Source organism: Thalassophryne amazonica, chromosome 17 (genome assembly GCF_902500255.1).
Source record: "Thalassophryne amazonica chromosome 17, fThaAma1.1, whole genome shotgun sequence".
Classification (NCBI taxonomy): domain Eukaryota; kingdom Metazoa; phylum Chordata; class Actinopteri; order Batrachoidiformes; family Batrachoididae; genus Thalassophryne; species Thalassophryne amazonica.
Window position 1 is genome coordinate 71,866,600 of NC_047119.1, and position 19,273 is coordinate 71,885,872.

At 47.9% G+C, this 19,273-nt stretch overlaps 1 protein-coding gene across 2 annotated transcripts in view; it reads left to right on the top strand.

Annotated features, from left to right (window-relative positions):
- The window catches only part of ralgps1 (Ral GEF with PH domain and SH3 binding motif 1), a 272,310-nt gene that overhangs the window by 41,139 nt on the left and 211,898 nt on the right, over positions 1–19,273 (top strand). For both annotated transcript variants that reach the window (XM_034191724.1, XM_034191723.1), the window contains exons 3-4: positions 14,123–14,227; positions 19,155–19,205. In XM_034191724.1, coding sequence (XP_034047615.1) covers positions 14,123–14,227; positions 19,155–19,205 — 156 coding nt within the window. The remainder of the gene's footprint in view (positions 1–14,122; positions 14,228–19,154; positions 19,206–19,273) is intronic.

Genomic DNA, 19,273 nt, shown 5'->3' on the forward strand with positions numbered 1-19,273 from the left:
GAATTACAATAGTCCAGCCTAGAGGAAATAAATGCATGAATTAGTTTTTCAGCATCACTCTGAGACAAGACCTTTCTAATTTTAGAGATATTGCGCAAATGTAAAAAAGCAGTCCTACATATGTTGGGAAGGTGTCGTAGCACGGACCCACAACAGGGGGCGCAAATGAACGGACAATGAGTAAGCCAAAAGGTAACAATTTAATGTTGTGACAACACACAACTAAACACACAAAATTTGTAAAGTCAATTAACACCAGGTGACGTGTGGGCAGGCTCGAAGATAGGAGACCCCAACGAGAGAGAGGCCGCGTCCCACACGGCTTCCACCACCAACGGTCTGAAGAACACCGGAGCCGCCAAGTCCCGTATCCCCAGGTGACCTCTGTCTTCGGCTGTCGACCCTGGTACTGCTGGCAAAAAGCAGAGACAAGACGAATGAGTGTAAGTCCGTACACTCAGTGGTCCACGGTCTGTACACAGTCAGGAGGGGGAACCTCCACCTCCGAATCACACACTCGTGCAGCTCTTGATTAACCACTTATCTGTTCAGAGAGTGAGGCGCAGTCGTCGTCGTCACGCCAAACGCCGAAGTCCCAGATAAGGCAACGTCCACAAGAATATGGCTGCAAATGAGATCTGTATTAGTACACAACGTGTCAGTTAGCAGAGAAAGTACCTCTCGGTAGTCGATTTCTCGGCGGGGAGGTGGAGTTGCAGTCCGGCTTAAGTAGTGGTGTAGATGAGTGACAGCTGGTGTGATGAGTGACAGCTGTCACTTCCTCTGGGTCTGGCGCCCTCTCGTGCTTGGAGCCCGCACTCCAAGCAGGGCGCCCTCTGGTGGTAGTGGGCCAGCAGTACCTCCTCTTCAGCGGCCCACACAACAGGACCCCCCCCCCTCCTGGCGCCCGACCTGGCTTGTCCGGGTGTCTTCTGTAGAAATCGGCCAGGAGGGCCGGGTCCAGGATGAAGCTCCTCTTCACCCAGGAGCGTTCTTCAGGTCCATACCCCTCCCAGTCCACCAGATATTGGAACCCCCGGCCCTTACGACGGACGTCCAGGAGCCTGCGTACCGTCCAAGCAGGCTCCCCGTCGATGAGCCGGGCAGGAGGCGGCGTGGGTCCAGGTGTACAGAGGGGCGAGGTGTGGTGTGGCTTGATACGGGACACGTGGAAGACAGGGTGGATCCGCAGTGAAGCCGGGAGTCGGAGCTTCACTGCGGCCGGGTTGATGATCTTGAGGATAGTGAATGGTCCGATGTATCTGTCCTTTAACTTGGGTGAGTCCACACAGAGGGGGATGTCCTTTGTTGACAGCCACACCTCCTGCCCGGGCTGGTAAGTGGGGGCCGGGGAACGTCGGCGGTCCGCATGGGACTTGGCCCTCGTCCGGGCCTTTAACAGGGCAGAGCGGGCGGTCCGCCACACCCGGCGGCATCTCCTGAGGTGGGCCTGGACCGAGGGCACACCGACCTCTCCCTCCACCAGCGGGAACAATGGGGGCTGGTACCCCAAACACACCTCAAAAGGGGAGAGGCCGGTAGCAGACGAAACTTGGCTGTTATGGGCATACTCGATCCAGGCCAGATGGTGACTCCAGGCCGCCGGATGTGCGGAGGTGACACACCGAAGGGCCTGCTCCAACTCCTGGTTGGCCCGCTCTGCCTGGCCGTTGGTCTGGGGGTGGTACCCGGACGAGAGACTCACGGTGGCCCCCAGCTCCTTGCAGAAACTCTTCCACACCTGAGAAGAGAACTGGGGACCACGATCTGATACAATGTCCGATGGTATCCCATGCAGCCGCATGACGTGATGGACCAGGAGGTCTGCCGTCTCCTGGGCCGTCGGGAGCTTCGGGAGGGCCACGAAGTGGGCCGCCTTGGAGAACCGGTCCACTATCGTGAGAACGATGGTGTTGCCCTGGGACGGCGGGAGGCCCGTGATGAAATCCAGGCCGATGTGAGACCAGGGGCGATAAGGCACTGGCAGGGGTTGGAGGAGGCCCGTCGTCCTCCGATGGTCTGCCTTGCCCCTGGCGCAGATGGTACAGGCCTGGATGTAGTCCCGGACGTCGGTTTCCAGGGACGCCCACCAGAAGCGCTGCTGGACTACTGCCACGGTCCTACGCACTCCGGGATGGCAGGAGAGCTTGGATCCGTGACAGAAGTCCAATACGGCAGCTCTGGCCTCTGGTGGGACGTACAGTCTGTTCTTGGGGCCAGTCCCCGGGTCCGGGCTCCTGGTCAGGGCCTCCCGGACGGTCTTCTCCACGTCCCAGGTAAGGGTGGCCACGACAGTAGACTCGGGGATGATGGTCTCGGTGGGGTTCGACAGCCCCGCTTTGGCTTCTTCTTCGTGCACCCGGGACAATGCATCTGATTTTTGGTTCTTGGTCCCGGGGCGATACGTGATCCGGAAGTCAAAGCGCCCGAAGAACAGAGACCAGCGGGCTTGCCTGGGGTTCAGCCGCTTGGCGGTCCGGATGTACTCCAGGTTCCGATGGTCCGTGAAAACCGTGAAGGGCAACGACGCCCCCTCCAGCAGGTGTCTCCACTCTTCAAGAGCCTCCTTCACCGCGAGCAGTTCCCGATTGCCGACGTCATAGTTCCGTTCAGCGGGGGTCAACCTCCGGGAATAAAAGGCACAAGGATGGAGAACCTTATCAGCCTCCACGCTCTGGGACAGCACGGCTCCTATCCCTGAGTCAGAGGCGTCCACTTCCACTATGTACTGGCGATCAGGGTCAGGCTGCACCAGAACTGGTGCAGACGAGAACCGGCGTTTCAACTCCTGGAACGCGGCTTCGCACCGATCCGACCAGGCGAAGGGGACTTTTGTGGAGGTTAGGGCTGTCAGGGGGCTAGCTACCTGACTGTAGCCCTTAATGAACATCCTGTAGAAATTTGCAAAACCGAGGAACTGCTGTAGTTTCCTGCGGCTTGTTGGTTGGGGCCACTCTCTCACCGCCGCAACCTTAGCCGGATCAGGGGCGACGGAGTTGGAGGAGATGATGAACCCCAGGAAGGACAAAGAAGTGCGGTGGAACTCGCACTTCTCGCCCTTCACAAACAGCCGGTTCTCCAACAACCGCTGTAGGACCTGACGTACATGCTGGACATGGGTCTCAGGGTCCGGGGAAAAGATGAGTATATCGTCCAGATATACGAAGACGAACCGATGCAGGAAGTCCCGCAAGACGTCATTTACCAAAGCTTGGAACGTCGCGGGGGCGTTAGTGAGGCCGAACGGCATGACCAGGTACTCAAAGTGACCTAACGGGGTGTTGAACGCCGTCTTCCATTCGTCTCCCTTCCGGATCCGAACCAGGTGGTACGCGTTTCTAAGATCCAATTTCGTAAAGATTTGGGCTCCATGCAGGGGCGTGAACACTGAATCCAACAGGGGTAACGGGTATCGGTTGCGAACCGTGATCTCGTTCAGCCCTCTGTAATCAATGCATGGACGGAGTCCGCCGTCTTTTTTACCCACAAAAAAGAAACCAGCACCCATCGGGGAGGTGGAGTTCCGGATCAGCCCGGCAGCTAAGGAGTCCCGGATGTAGGTCTCCATTGATTCGCGTTCCGGACGTGAGAGGTTGTACAACCTACTGGACGGGTACTCAGCGCCCGGGACCAAATCGATGGCACAATCATACGGTCGGTGCGGGGGAAGAGTGAGCGCCAGATCTTTGCTGAAAACGTCAGCAAGATCATGGTACTCCTTGGGCACCGCCGATAGATTGGGGGGAACTTGGACCTCCTCCTTAGCTGTAGTGCCGGGGGGAACCGAGGATCCTAAACACTCCCGGTGGCAGGTTTCGCTCCACTGCGTGACAACCCCGGATGGCCAATCAATCCGGGGATTGTGTTTCACCATCCATGGAAAGCCCAGAATCACTCGGGAGGTAGACGGTGTTACATGGAACACTATCTCCTCTGTGATTCCCAGACACAACCAAAGTCACTGGTTGTGTCTGATGTGTGATTAATGGAAGCAGGGTGCCATCTAGTGCTCGCACCTGCAATGGTGCCGGCAGAGCCACCAGGGGGAGCCCTACTTCCTTTGCCCATCTGCTGTCCAGCAGATTCCCTTCTGACCCCGTGTCTACCAGTGCTGGGGCGTGAAGGGTTAAATCCCCACAAAGGATTGTTACTGGGATTCGTGCCGATCTGCGGGGTCTTTCCGCGTGTGTGTTATGGCCCACCCTTAGCCCAGTTTCTAAGGACGGGCGTTGTAGTTTGACCGTTCAGGGCAGTCCCTCTGCATGTGCTCACAAGAGCCGCAGACAAAACACTCCCCACGGGCCAGTCTCCTTTGTCTGACATTTGATTTTACTTTGGCCCTGCTCGTGTCCATAGCCTCCTCAGCAGGGGGAGCTGTAGCCACACGGGGCTCTCTGGCAGTGAAGCGTGGGGACGACGTCACCTTGTCGGAACCGGAAGGGGGAGGGACGGCTCGTGCCCGGTCACGCCCCCCGGCCTGCTCCCGACGATGCTCATTCAAACGGTTGTCTAAGCGTATAACCAAATCGACAAGCCCGTCAAAATCCCGCGGTTCCTCCTTAGCCAGTAGGTGCTCCTTGAGGACCGGGGACAGCCCATTTACAAAGGCGGCGCGGAGCGCAACGTTATTCCAGCCGTACCTCGCTGCCGCGATGCGGAAGTCGACTGCATACTCGGCTGCGCTACGGCGCCCCTGTCTCATCGACAGCAGCACGTTCGAAGCGGTCTCGCCTCTGTTGGGATGATCAAACACTTGTTTGAACTCCCGTACAAACCCAGTATAAGACGTTAGGAGCCGTGAGTTCTGCTCCCAAAGCGCCGCAGCCCATGCACGTGCCTCTCCTCGAAGCAGATTAATAACATAAGCTTCCCGGCTAGCGTCTGATGCGTACATGACAGGGCGCTGTGCAAAGACGAGCGAACACTGCATGAGGAAGTCCGCGCACGTCTCGACACAGCCCCCGTACGGTTCCGGAGGGCTTATGTATGCTTCAGGGGACGGTGGGGGGGTTCGTTGAACGACCAGTGGAACGTCTGATACAGGCCCAGGATCAGCCAGAGGAGGAGCTGCAGCAGCGCCCTGATCGCGCGCGTCCACCCTGGCGGCGAGAGCCTCCACTCTCCAATTAAGGAGGACATTCTGCTCGGTCACTAAATCCAACCGAGCCGTGAAGGCGGTTAAGATCTGCTGCAGCTCACTCAACACGCCTCCTGCTGACGTCTGCGCTCCTGGCTCTTCCATTGGCCGTTCACGCTCGAGCTGACGCCCCTCGGAATCCATGACGATGGCCGAGAAATCCTGTTGGGAAGGTGTCGTAGCACGGACCCACAACAGGGGGCGCAAATGAACGGACAATGAGTAAGCCAAAAGGTAACAATTTAATGTTGTGACAACACACAACTAAACACACAAAATTTGTAAAGTCAATTAACACCAGGTGACGTGTGGGCAGGCTCGAAGATAGGAGACCCCAACGAGAGAGAGGCCGCGTCCCACACGGCTTCCACCACCAACGGTCTGAAGAACACCGGAGCCGCCAAGTCCCGTATCCCCAGGTGACCTCTGTCTTCGGCTGTCGACCCTGGTACTGCTGGCAAAAAGCAGAGACAAGATGAATGAGTGTAAGTCCGTACACTCAGTGGTCCACGGTCTGTACACAGTCAGGAGGGGGAACCTCCACCTCCGAATCACACACTTGTGCAGCTCTTGATTAACCACTTATCTGTTCAGAGAGTGAGGCGCAGTCGTCGTCGTCACGCCAAACGCCGAAGTCCCAGATAAGGCAACGTCCACAAGAATATGGCTGCAAATGAGATCTGGATTAGTACACAACGTGTCAGTTAGCAGAGAAAGTACCTCTCGGTAGTCGATTTCTCGGCGGGGAGGTGGAGTTGCAGTCCGGCTTAAGTAGTGGTGTAGATGAGTGACAGCTGGTGTGATGAGTGACAGCTGTCACTTCCTCTGGGTCTGGCGCCCTCTCGTGCTTGGAGCCCGCACTCCAAGCAGGGCACCCTCTGGTGGTAGTGGGCCAGCAGTACCTCCTCTTCAGCGGACCACACAACAACATATTTGCTTAATATGCACATTGAAGGACATATCCTGATCAAAAATGACTCCAAGATTTCTCACAGTATTACTAGAGGTCAGAGTAATGCCATCCAGAGTAGGGATCTGGTTAGACACCATGTTTCTAAGATTTGTGGAGCCAAGTACAATAACTTTAGTTTTATCTGAATTTAAAAGCAGGAAATTAGAGGTCATCCATGTCTTTATGTCTGTAAGACATTCCTACAGTTTAACTAATTGGTGTGTGTCCTCTGGCTTCATGGATAGATAAAGCTGGGTATCATCTGTGTAACAATGAAAATTTAAGCAATGCTTTCTAATAATACTGCCTAAGGGAAGCATGTATAAAGTGAATAAAATTGGTCCTAGCACAGAACCTTATGGAACTCCATAATTAACCTTAGTTTGTGAAGAAGACTCCCCATTTACATGAACAAATTGTAATCTATTAGACAAATATGATTCAAACCACCGCAGCGCAGTGCCTTTAATACCTATGGCATACTGTAATCTCTGTAATAAAATGTTATGGTCAACAGTATCAAAAGCAGCACTGAGGTCTAACAGGACAAGCACAGAGATGAGTCCACTGTCTGAGGTCATAGGAAGATCATTTGTAACCTTCACTAATGCTGTTTCTGTACTATGATGAATTCTAAAACCTGACTGAAACTCTTCAAATAGACCATTCCTCTGCAGATGATCAGTTAGCTGTTTTACAACTACCCTTTCAAGAATTTTTGAGAGAAAAGGAAGGTTGGAGATTGGCCTATAATTAGCTAAGATAGCTGGGTCAAGTGATGGCTTTTTAAGTAATGGTTTAATTACTGCCACCTTAAAAGCCTGTGGTACATAGCCAACTAATAAAGATAGATTGATCATATTTAAGATCGAAGCATTAATTAATGGTAGAGCTTCCTTGAGCAGCCTAGTAGGAATGGGGTCTAATAGACATGTTGATGGTTTGGAGGAAGTGACTAATGAAAATAACTCAGAACAATCGGAGAGAAAGAGTCTAACCAAATACCAGTATTACTGAATGCAGCCAAAGATAACGATATGTCTTTGGGATGGTTATGAGTAATTTTTTCTCTAATAGTTAAAATTTTATTAGCAAAGAAAGTCATGAAGTCATTACTAGTTAAAGTTAAAGGAATACTCGGCTCAGTAGAGCTCTGACTCTTTGTCAGCCTGGCTACAGTGCTGAAAAGAAACCTGGGGTTGTTCTTATTTTCTTCAATTAGTGATGAGTAGTAAGATGTCCTAGCTTTACAGAGGGCTTTTTATAGAGCAACAGACTCTTTTTCCAGGCTAAGTGTGGATTTCCTAAATTAGTAAGACGCCATTTACTCTCCAACTTACAGGTTATCTGCTTTAAGCTGCGAGTTTGTGAGTTATACCATTGAGTCAGGCACTTCTGATTTAAGGCTCTCTTTTTCAGAGGAGCTACAGCATCCAAAGTTGTGCTCAGTGAGGATGTAAAACTATTGACGAGCTAATCTATCTCACTCACAGAGTTTAGGTAGCTACCCTGCACTGTGTTGGTATATGGCATTGGAGAACATAACAAAGAAGGAATCATATCCTTAAACCTAGTTACAGCGCTTTCCGAAAGACTTCTACTGTAATGAAACTTATTCCGCACTGCTAGGTAGTCCATTAAAGTAAATGTTAGTAAGAAATGATCAGACAGAAGGGGGTTTTCAGGGAATACTGTTAAGTCTTCAATTTCCATACCATACGTCAAAACAAGTTCTAAAGTATGATTAAAGTGGTGGGTGGACTTATTTACATTTTGAGCGAAGCCAGTTGAGTCTAAGTGAGCCTCAGTGTTGAGGCTGTCATTCTCAGCATCTATGTGGATGTTAAAATCGCCCACTATAATTATCTTATCTGAGCTAAGCACTAAGTCAGACAAAAGGTCTGAAAATTCACAGAGAAACTCACAGTAACGACCAGGTGGACGATATTTAACAACAAATAAAACTGGTTTTTGGGACTTCCAATTTGGATGGACAAGACTAAGAGTCAAGCTTTCAAATGAATTAAAGCTCTGTCTGGGTTTTTGATTAATTAATAAGCTGGAGTGGAAGCTTGCTGCTAATCCTCCCCCTCGGCCCGTGCTACGAGCATTCTGACAGTTAGTGTGACTCGGGGGTGTTGACTCATTTAAACTAACATATTCATCCTGCTGTAACCAGGTTTCTGTAAGGCAGAATAAATCAATATGTTGATCAATTATTATATCATTTACTAACAGGGACTTAGAAGAGAGAGACCTAATGTTTAATAAACCACATTTAACTGTTTTAGTCTGTGGTGCAGTTGAAGGTGCTATATCATTTTTTCGTTTTGAATTTTTATGCTTAAATAGATTTTTACTGGTTGTTGGTGGTCTGGGAGCAGGCACCGTCTCTACGGGGATGGGGTAATGAGGGGATGGCAGGGGGAGAGAAGCTGCAGAGAGGTGTGTATCCATTGTAAGCAGATCATCATTCACCACTTTAGTGAGAGCCATCTCTGTGGAGTGATATTTTCTAAAAGCAGACTACAGTGGCTCAAAGAGTTTATTCTCAGTAAGATAGTCTACGAGCTGCCATGACACCACTTTTTCCAGAATTTTAGAGCAAAATGATAGATTTGATATCGGCCGATATTTTTTCAATACACTAGGGTCAAGATTAGGTTTCTTAAGTAATGGTTTAATCACTGCAGATTTGAAACATTTAGCAACAGATCCAGAGGTTAATGAGAGATGAATAAATTCCAGCACAGTCCAATCCAATCCACTTTATTTATAAAGCACATTTAAACAGACTCGAGTCTCCAAAGTGCTGCACAGCAAAAGCATAGACACGCAAAATAGTAATATTAACAATAATAACAGTAAAATAGATAAGATAAAATAATACATAAATAAATAAAACCATGATAAAACAATAAATTTCAATAAAATAAAAATAAAATAAGACACAAGGACTGTACAACTTGCGGTGTTAAAAGCCAAGGAATAAAAGTGGGCCTTAAGATGGGACTTAAAACACTCCACATTGGGAGCAGATCGGATGTGTAGGGGCAGAGCGTTCCAGAGTCTTGGACCGACCACGGAGAAGGCTCTGTCCCCTCGAGTTTTAAGTCTCGTCCTAGGCACCATAAGGTGGGACTGGCCCTCGGACCTCAGAGCTGGTGTTGGAGTGTAGACCTGGAGGTAGTTGATGATATATTGCGGGGCTAGTCCATTCAGAGCTTTAAAAACAAACAAAAGTATCTTAAAATCAATTCTGAAATGTACAGGGAGCCAGTGCAGAGAACCCAAGATTGGGGTAATGTGTTCACGCTTTCTGGCCCCTGTTAAAAGTCGAGCTGCTGAATTCTGGACTAACTGCAGTCGGGAAAGTGCATTATCAATCAAGATCAAGATCAAAATCAAGAACGTGGAAGCAGCTTTGATTGGTCCTTCCAGGCTGCCCTACATGATTGATTCGATTGGGAAGGCAGTGGCTGCGCAGTCGGCGTTGGAAAATATCTCGAATAGAATTGCAGCCCTGGAAACCCGCTCTGACCATCTGTGAAGACCACATTCTACATTCAGATGCATTGAGAGCCACTCTGTTCTCAGAACTGTGGAATCTTTCAGGCGTCTGCTAATCTGGCTATTCATTTGTCCTCCCCAAATACAGCTGCACTTCAAGGTCACTGTGATAAAACCTCCTCAGAAGATCAACACTTAAGCCTCGCTCCCTGGTCTTCCCCCCTCCCCTCAGCTTCTCCAGCTCTGACATTGACTGTGCTCAGGACTGCTCAGACTGCTCAGGGCTGCCCCTCCCCCCTCCAGGATTGTCGGACAAGGCCATTGACGGCGCCAAACAGGCTGCCTCCGGAGTGTTCTGATAAACTGGACCTTTTCAAATCTCGGTTATCATCCTTTGTCCTTGTTTTTGTCTGTGTGATTATTGTTTTTCTGTGCTGATGGGGATTTTTTTTCCTCATTGCTGCTGTGTAATGCAGCAGCTATGAGGGTTTTTTTTTCTCCTTTTCCCTCGTGTTTTGCTTTTCATATATATGTTTATGTACCGGGCCGGCCTGTGTGTTGTGTGTGTGTGTGTTGTTTGTTATGGGTCGGTGTTGGTTTGCTCAGCCCTGCTGTTGACCAAGGCAGGGATGTACATCTGGAGCTGGTCCCCGGGTGCCTAATGGCGACTTCTGCTCCTACTGGCAATTAGGATGGGTTAAATGCAGTAGACATATTTCATTGTGCAGGGAACATGTTCTTCTGTGCATATGACAATAAAATTCCTTTGATTGATTGATTGATTATGGCTAATTCCAGAATAAAGTGCATTGCAGTAGTCTAAACGAGAAGAAATAAAAGCGTGCATGACTTGTTCAAACATATTAAAAGGGATAAAAGGTTTCACTTTTGATAAAAGACGAAGGTAAAAAAAAAGCTCGATTTTAAAACCGTGTTAACCTGTTTATCAAGTTTAAGATCTCTGTCTATGGTGACACCAAGGCTGGTGACTTTCGGACGCACAACACTTTGGAGAGGTCCCAAGTCAAAGTGGGAATTGCCAAACAGAATTATTTCAGTTTTTGCCTTGTTAAGTTTTAAATAATTCTGTGCTAACCAAGGCTTGACATCACCGAGACAGTCGAGAAGGGGTGTCAGGGGGCAGTGGTTATTTTTGAGAATCGGCATGTAAATTTGGCAGTCATCAGCATAAAAATGGTATGACATGCCATGTTTTCTAAATATCTCCCCGAGTGGGAGGAGATACAGAGCAAAAAGAATTGGGCCTAAGATAGAACCCTGTGGGACACCGCACTGCAGTGGAGCAGAAGAGGAGCAGGAGTCCCCCAGCCTCACGGAGAAGGACCTCCCACTCAAGTAAGACTCAAACCACTTCAAAGCAATCCCCCTGACACCCACACAGGTTTCCAAGCGAGATAAGAGAGTTGCATGGTCCACTGTGTCAAAAGCAGCAGTCAGGTCTAAAAGCACTAAAATGGCAGAGCTTCCCGCATCAGCTATTAAAAACAGGTCATTAAAAACCTTAAGAAGTGCAGACTCTGTATTGTGAAAGTTTTGTAACCCGACTGAAACGGGTCTAAAATGCCATGTGCATCTAAAAACGGTTGAAATTGAGCAAACACGCATTTCTCCAAGATCTTAGAAACCAAAGGAAGCTTAGAAATGGGCCGATAATTTGCTAAAGTCACAGGGTCAAGGCCAGGCTTCTTAATCAGAGGCTCAACAACAGCATTTTTACAAAAAATGGGGCCGGTGCCAGAGACCAGACTACTGTTTATTACCTCGCTCACAAAGGTGCCAATGGTGCCCCAGACCTCTTTAAAAAAGCGAGGAGGAACTGGGTCTGTAGGACTAGTAGAGACTTTCCGTTTATTCACAATCCCAGTAAGAACAGCAAGTGGCACAGGCTCAAACTGGCTAAATGCTGCCGTATATCCGTTAGCCCCTGGGCCACAAGGTGAAGAGGGCGAAATATTGGTCCTTATCGCAGCAACCTTATCATTAAAAAAGGAGAGAAATCTCTCACAGGTTTCATTGGTTATTTCCAATGCAGTGGAAGAATTAGGATTAAAAATAGAGTTCACAGTTTTAAAAAGAACATGGGGTTTGTTAACACTGTTGGGGATTAAGTCAGATAAATATTTTGTTTTCTCTGCTTTAACCACACATTGATAGTTCCTCCAGCTATCTTTAAGAACCTGGTAAAAAACCTCCAGGTGGTTCTTTTTCCATCTCCGCTCCGCCCTCCGACACTCACGCCGAGCTGCAGGCGTAGTGTCATTTAGCCAGGGCTCCTGCCTGGACTTGGGGCGCATGATTTTAAGAGGAGCTACGCTGTCCAGCACATCTGAGCAGGTGGAAACAAAAGAGTTCATCAGGTGCTCCGTGTTCATGTTTATAGATGGACAAGGGTTTAAAAGACTACACGCTGCAGCGGTAAAGAGAGAGCTAAAGTCAGCCGCTGTGGTAGCCTTAATAGCACGGCTATGACGCACAGCTGGCAGCTGCTCTCCAAAAGTTAAAAACACGTCAAACATGACAGGGCAGTGGTCAGAGAACACAGCATCCTCAACAATAACATCACCAACCGAAAAGCCATGCGACAGCACCAGGTCCAATGTGTGTCCGTGTATCTGCGTTGAGCCAGTGACATGTTGTGTTAGATTAAAAACTTCACATAAGTCTAAAAAGTCTCTGGCCATCGGCACGGACTGACAACATACATGCACATTAAAATCTCCAACAATTAAAATCCTGTCATAACGTGTACAGATAAAAACCATCAGATCATAAAAATCCTTGATAAAATCCATGTTGTGTCTCGGTGGTCTGTAAATGACAACGCACAACACTGGATCAGTCTGTCGCGCTCTTAGCTCGAAACAGCTCAGTTCAACCGAGGCAAAAGACCACTCCGTAACAACTTTGTGCTGAATGCCAACCCGTAGAACAGTAGCTATTCCTCCGCCACGACCAGAGGCTCTTGGTGTGTTAATAAAAGTACAGTCAGGAGGTAATAACTCTGAGAAAGCGGTGGACTCACCAACGTTGATCCACGTCTCAGTAAAAAACAGTACATCCAGCGGTCGTGATGCGAAGAAGTCTCGAAGAATGAAGGTTTTATTCCCTACGGACCTTGCATTCATGAGCGCGCACCTCGTAGCAGCCGCTGTCGTGTTAGCTGCATGAGCTACCCGGCCCAGCGGCCTAAGGTTACTTACCACCAGAGCCTGAATGAAGAGAACGACAAAGGCGCAGTGCGCAGAGATCCTCCCGCTGTCCAGTGATGGGCACCACCCATGCGCCGACTGGAACAACAGTGCACCGTGAGACATAACGGCGAAAACAGTCTCTAAGGTCCGGTGTAATAGAAGAAGCCCGCACCGTGCTCGGAGAAAGAGCCAGGAAGGCCTTTAGCCTCACTAGCCGGCCGGCTCGCACTCCCCGGCGTTTACGCTTCCTGGGCAGAGGCGCGTTCACCCAGACGAGCTGCTCTGGGAGATCAGCCAGGTAAAAAGAATTTGACTTTTTTGCTTCATAGATCATGCATGATTGCACCGTGTCCTTGATTTTAAGTAATTCCTGGCGATTATACACCAATAGCGAATGAACAGTCCCTGTGACAGACATAAAAATCAATAAAAAATGCACAAGCATAGGCAGAGCCAAGCGGTGACCCAAGAGCCTCTAAACAACTCTCAAATGACCTGAAAACAAAGATTGTTCAACATCATGGTTTAGGGGAAGGATACAAAACGTTATCTCAGAGATTTAAGGCCTGAAGTGACAGGCCAAGAAAAATCTCATAAGCTGAAGCGAATCTGTGGTGTGATTTTTAAACGGGCTGTCCATGTTCGGAAACCAACAAACCTGAGATGTTTTGTAAAGAAGAGTGAATTCAACCAGAATCCAGACTCTCATTGGAAGCTATAGGAAGCACTTAGAGGCTGTTGTTTCTGCAAAAGGAGGATCTACTAAATATTGTTGTTTTTTTTCTGTTGGGGTGCCCAAATTTATGCACCTGACCCATTTTGTTTAAAGAATTATTGCACACTTTCTGTAAATCCTATAAACTTCATTTCACTTCTCAAATATCACTGTGTTTGTCTGCTCTATGATATATTTAACTGAAATTTCTGATCCAAACAACCAATGATTTATAAAGGAAAATCATGGAAATCATCAGGGGGCACAAACTTTTACATACAGCTATATGTGTTGCCACCGTGTCGAACAAGAACTTTGAGTTATGCTTGTTTTTGTTGATCAAATCAGAGTCATAGGTCCACTTTGTAGCCTCTAGCGCATGCTTATAGTCTAAGATAGCATCACGCCATGCAAGGTGGAATACTTCTGATTTTGAACTACGCCAGTTTCGTTCTAGACCTCTAGCCTTATGTTTGAGGCCACGCAAGTAATCATGAACCAAGGTGACTGTGCTTTGGGGGGGTGTGGTTTTAATATAGGCGGAGCAATCATGTCAAGTGTGGTTTTGAGCACTGAGTTTAAGCTTTGTCTTCCAGGCGAGCAGCAGCTCTGATTCTTTGGATGGACCGTGCTTGAATTATGCCAAGAGTTATGACGCGGTGGTCTTTGACGTGCTGAAGGTGACACCTGAGGAGTTTGCTGTGAGTATTCTTCATGTGTGTAGTATGTGTGTAGTTTTCTGTCCTTTCACTATGGTGCTACCATCCAGAAGACACCCTGATATCAGGACTGCTCCAAAATCAAATGGCCACAAACAGAATGTTCACTCCACTAAACTCCTCTCAGCTAACCTCTTCTTGCACTTCAAAGAAATGCTTGAATGCGGAGCTCTTGTAGTGCTGGTAGACGACTCCTGAAAATGTTGTGCTGCCTCGGTCTCGGCTGGTGTCAACACTTGGCTTTTTGGGCAATAATAAAGGACACGGGTTTTACGTATCCATGGGATGTGGAATCTCTCAGACATGTCTGCAGTCGATCAACAAAGTCGATACACATCTCCTGAGATGAACACAGTCTTTTATCTTCTTCATAGTGTTTGAAGCCTCATTTGGTAAACCCAACTGTGTCATGAAGCGGTGCTCTCTGTGTTCTCGCAGATAGATAGAAGTCAGAGGGACAGCCAGCCATGATACGTTTTTGTTTTTGTTAATACAAAAATAAAAGCCAACGAAGGAAAAAAGCAGAGATTTGCACAGAGACAGAGATTTTTGTTTGATTACACCCAGTTTAATCTCCAGTTTGATGTCACAGCAACGATATTCAGTGAATGTTATACACTTTTGTCATACGAATGCCGGCATCTCCTCCTCCTTCTTCTTCTTCTTCTTCTTTGTCGTGTGTTGTCACCACAGCAGCTCATTGTCATACTGACATCTACTGGTCAAATAATTCTGAGCCCAATACTATAATATTGTGGTTAAGTCATTTAACTTGGCTTCTCCAGCGAGTAATTTTCTAGTAATTATTGACTCTCTCTCTCTCTCTCTCAACTCCAAGTCAACCAGCACTTAGTAATCTTCAGGGCTGTGAAAACTCCGCGGATCCACGAAATCCCATGGATTTCATCATGGGGGGGGGGGGGGGGGGGTGTTAGTGTTTTACTCTGTAATCGTGATCGCCACTGAGTTTTTAAAATGTCTATTGCAAAGTGTTCTTATTTTACGACATCGTGCAAGTTTTATAAGACCGCGGCGGTCCGCGGACACTGATCTGTGTATTACAGATACAAATCAGTGTCCTCGGATCCGCGGCGTTTCGAGGAGAAAAAAGCCTGACTGTTATGACAGTTGATGAGGGCCTATGCCCCCCAGACCCCCTGCAAATTTTCCTGAGATTTCACAGTTTTCATTTCACAGCCCTGAATCTTTAAGTAACCTGCAAAACTAAGACCATAAGTGTGTATGTAGCTGTGCCATAAAGAAGACGTCCCACTCGGGCAGGTTGCAGATTGCTTGTGATTCGCTGACAGCTTTTGCTTTTGAGTGTTGGATTTCATGACACCAGTGTTTCCCAATCGTGGTCGTCAGGACCTAACGTACTGTGCAGTCAGGTGTGTTGATTAGCTTAACACACCTGAAATGATCTGATCTGCTCTCGTTCGGGGACAAATGGAAACTGTCCTACATTTGGTCCCGAGGAGCAGGATTGGGAAACATTGCTGCGTGAGTTTGTGCATATCGAACGGTTACCTTTTAGAACAAATAATCATGTCAAAATGTAAAAAGAGCATCCTTCAGAATGTTTTGACAGTGCTCAGTCTTTCCTGCAATGTTAACCTGGTGGTCAAGTCCTCAGTTAGTCCACAGTGTTCAGTAATCAGTCAGTCGTCACCGCAGTAAGCATAGAGCGCCGCCTGATTAAAGTGTTCATACCGCGCTGAGACAGTTTAATGTTCTGCCCACACGATGGTTCCAGTAAGAACACAGACCATTAGAGTGGGAACCCCACAGTCCCAGTCCTCAGTCCAAAGATCAGACCTCAGTCCATGCTCTCCAAGTACGTTTATCCACCACTTTAGGATCAAAGTACAGCTGTCCACACACACAGCCGTGGGACAGAACACTCGGCTCTAATCATGACCTTGATCTGGAGTTGCTCTGCAAGCTTTAATCGATTATTAATCTACTATTGAACTGAAATGTACCAGGCCTGTGTGCTGAGCACTCTCCTCTATGGCAGCGAAACAAGAACGCAGGCTGAATGCCTTCCATCTGCGCTGCCTCAGACGACTCCTGGGCTTCACCTGGCAGGACCGTGTCCCAAACATCGAAGTACTGGCTCGGGCAGGCGCACCAAGCATGTTTGCCCTACTTAGCCAAAGATGGCTACGCTGGCTCGGTCATGTTGTCCGCATGGACGACGGCCGTATCCCCCAAAGATATGCTGTACGGCAAGCTAGCCACTGGCTCCAGACCCACAGGACGGCCTGCACTACACCACAAGGATGTCTGTAAGCATGACCTCAGAGGGAGCAACATCAACCCAACACACCTGGAAACATCAGCAGCAGACCGTGACAGCTGGCGGCTTACCACCAAGAGTGGCATCCAGCTGGCAGAAGCGAGGAGTGAGGAGCATTGGGAAGAAAGGAGACTCCAACGACGACAGCGAGCAGAGTCAGCACCCACAGAAACAGGAAATTATACCTGCAGCGCCTGCAACAGAGTCTGCTGATCCAGGATCGGGCTCTTCAGTCCTAGCAAGCGTTGCAACCCAACTACCGACTGACCCAGGGCACAGCCCCATTGTCTCCCGAGACAGACGGATGCCAAAGATTAAACTGATCGCTGGGAAATTCTATCACTCCAGCATGTCCTGGATCTTCCCCACGGACTCCTCCCAGTTGGGCACGTCTGGAAGACCTCCCAAGGGATGCAATTGGGGGCAGTTCAGTTGGCTTCTTTTGATGCTAAGAAGCATCTCACCCTGTCCCTGAGTGTGAGTTCAGATACCCGACAGAGGAATCTTATGTCCTTATTACTAGGGCTGGGTAGCAATCAAAAGTTTCGATACCAGTACCAATTTTGATGCTTTCACTTTGATACCGGTTCCTGAATGATACTGTTTCGATACCGATTTTATAAGATCAACTCTAACAAAAAGAAAATGACATTACACAGGGTAGAAATCTTGAGTTTTATTTTTCATCTTTGGTAATTTTCCACTCCAATCAGTTTTCTTACAGAAAAAATAAGCAACAAATAATTTCCAGTGCAAAAGAACACTTGAAAAAACTGTAGTTTTTGTCAAAAGCATTTCCTGTCAGACATTTTGGCATGAATGTCTCTCCATAGAATCTGAGCTGAGCTCGGCTGCTGCACGTCAAAAAATATTTTGATCGATTGCAGTTTGTTTGTATCACAATGTTTGGAAAGAGGAGTCGTTTGATTTAAACAGTGATTTGCTTTGAAGTTATTAATTCTGACCGGACTCTATCTTTTTAACGTGACTCACTCGGCAGAGAGCCGCACAGCATTTGGAGCTGTTTCTTTCTCCCAACAAGACAGGAGTCCCAGTTAGTGACTTTAATCCGCACAAATGTGACTTATGATTGACACATCTTAATGGCTCTGAGAGGGGCGAACAAGCAGATTTACTGCTTCTGAAAGGCAGCAATGCAAAGAACTGAAGCAGCGAGTCAGAACAGTGCTTCATTGCGTCAAGCTTCAAAATGAGGCCCGTATTAAGTTGCAGTTGAAGCGGAGTCCGGTGGTGGAGATTTTGAATCAGGCTGCTCGTGTTCTGTAAAGTCCACAGGTGGACTTGAATGCTGAGAGGACGACGACTGTGGGCCGCTCTTCTTGCACGTGATTAACCGCTGGGTACCGGAATTTGGCACCAAAAGACGAGGCATGATTCAATACTCAGTACTACTGAAGCATTTCGGTCGGTGCCACAAAAGAACCGAAGTTCAGTACCCAGCCCTACGTATTACATCTGCCAAGGATGTAATAACATGTAATAATGTATGTAAGGATGTTATTACATCCTTGGCATTTATTTATTTGTCTGTTTGTCTTGTCTGTTAGCAAGATTCCATCAAAACGTCTGCACAGATTCTGATGAAATTTTCTACACGGATACACTTTAGGCCATGGAAGACTGTTAAATTTTGGAGGTGACCTTATATATAGGCTTTGAAGGATTTATGTGAAAACTACTTGACAGATTCTCACCAGATGTTCACCACAGATAGAGATTAGTACCATGGAAGACTCCATTGGATTTTGGAAGTGATCCGGTGTTGGCGACCGAATGGTCATTTCAGAACGTCAGCAGCGATTCACTGGTTATCACCTTGTTTCTGCTTCAAACTGACTTTAGAATAATTTAAGAGGTTTTACTTTGTCATCTAATGGTTAATAATCACATTAATCCCTTTGATCGCTTTGGGTGTAGAGACTCGGACTCAGACGAGCTGCTGTGGTCCCAAATGCATGGTGAAGGCAGGGCGGAGCATTTTTGGAGGGGGTGTTCAGTCTGTGATACTGGATCTTGATTGGCAGACATCAGAAATCTCTGATTGCTCTTGTTCTTTCTGTCACTACCCAAAGCTTGACCATTTGTGAGGATAGTTGCATAAATTGCATATTATTTCCATGGCCTAGTGTGGACCCTAGGACATTTGTCCATGGAAAAAGAATTGTAGGAGCTCCTGGATTTGTGGAATTCCTTCTGCAGGACATAGTGTTAGATGATTGGATCTTTGTGTCCGGCTCCGTTAAGAGCTCATCTGAGGTTTAAATTGGGCACTGAGGCACCAACACAGAAAGGATAATGGGACAGGTTTTTGGGACTTCTCTGTAAGACACATTTCACTTTTGATATCTTTCTGTCCCACTCTGCATGCACAGCAGTGGTTTAGTGTGCAGGTGTGCCGCAGTGTGTCTCCAGTGGAATATTAAATGTGACTTTGCCCGCTGTGAGCTGGGATGTTAGTGTGTGCGGTGGCAGACAGCCTGTACAAAGTCCAGTCCATGTGACCCTGGAATCAGATGCTCCTACACACTGGCTCCATGCTGTTCTTTGTCTGCTATGGTGCATTTACATTTTTTCTTTTGTTTTCAGAGCCAAATCACCCTGATGGATGCACCGGTATTTAAAGCAATCCAGCCGGAGGTAAGACATACTGATGCCAGAGCTGCACAGCAGTACATCTTTTACCAATATATTTGATATGATATTTT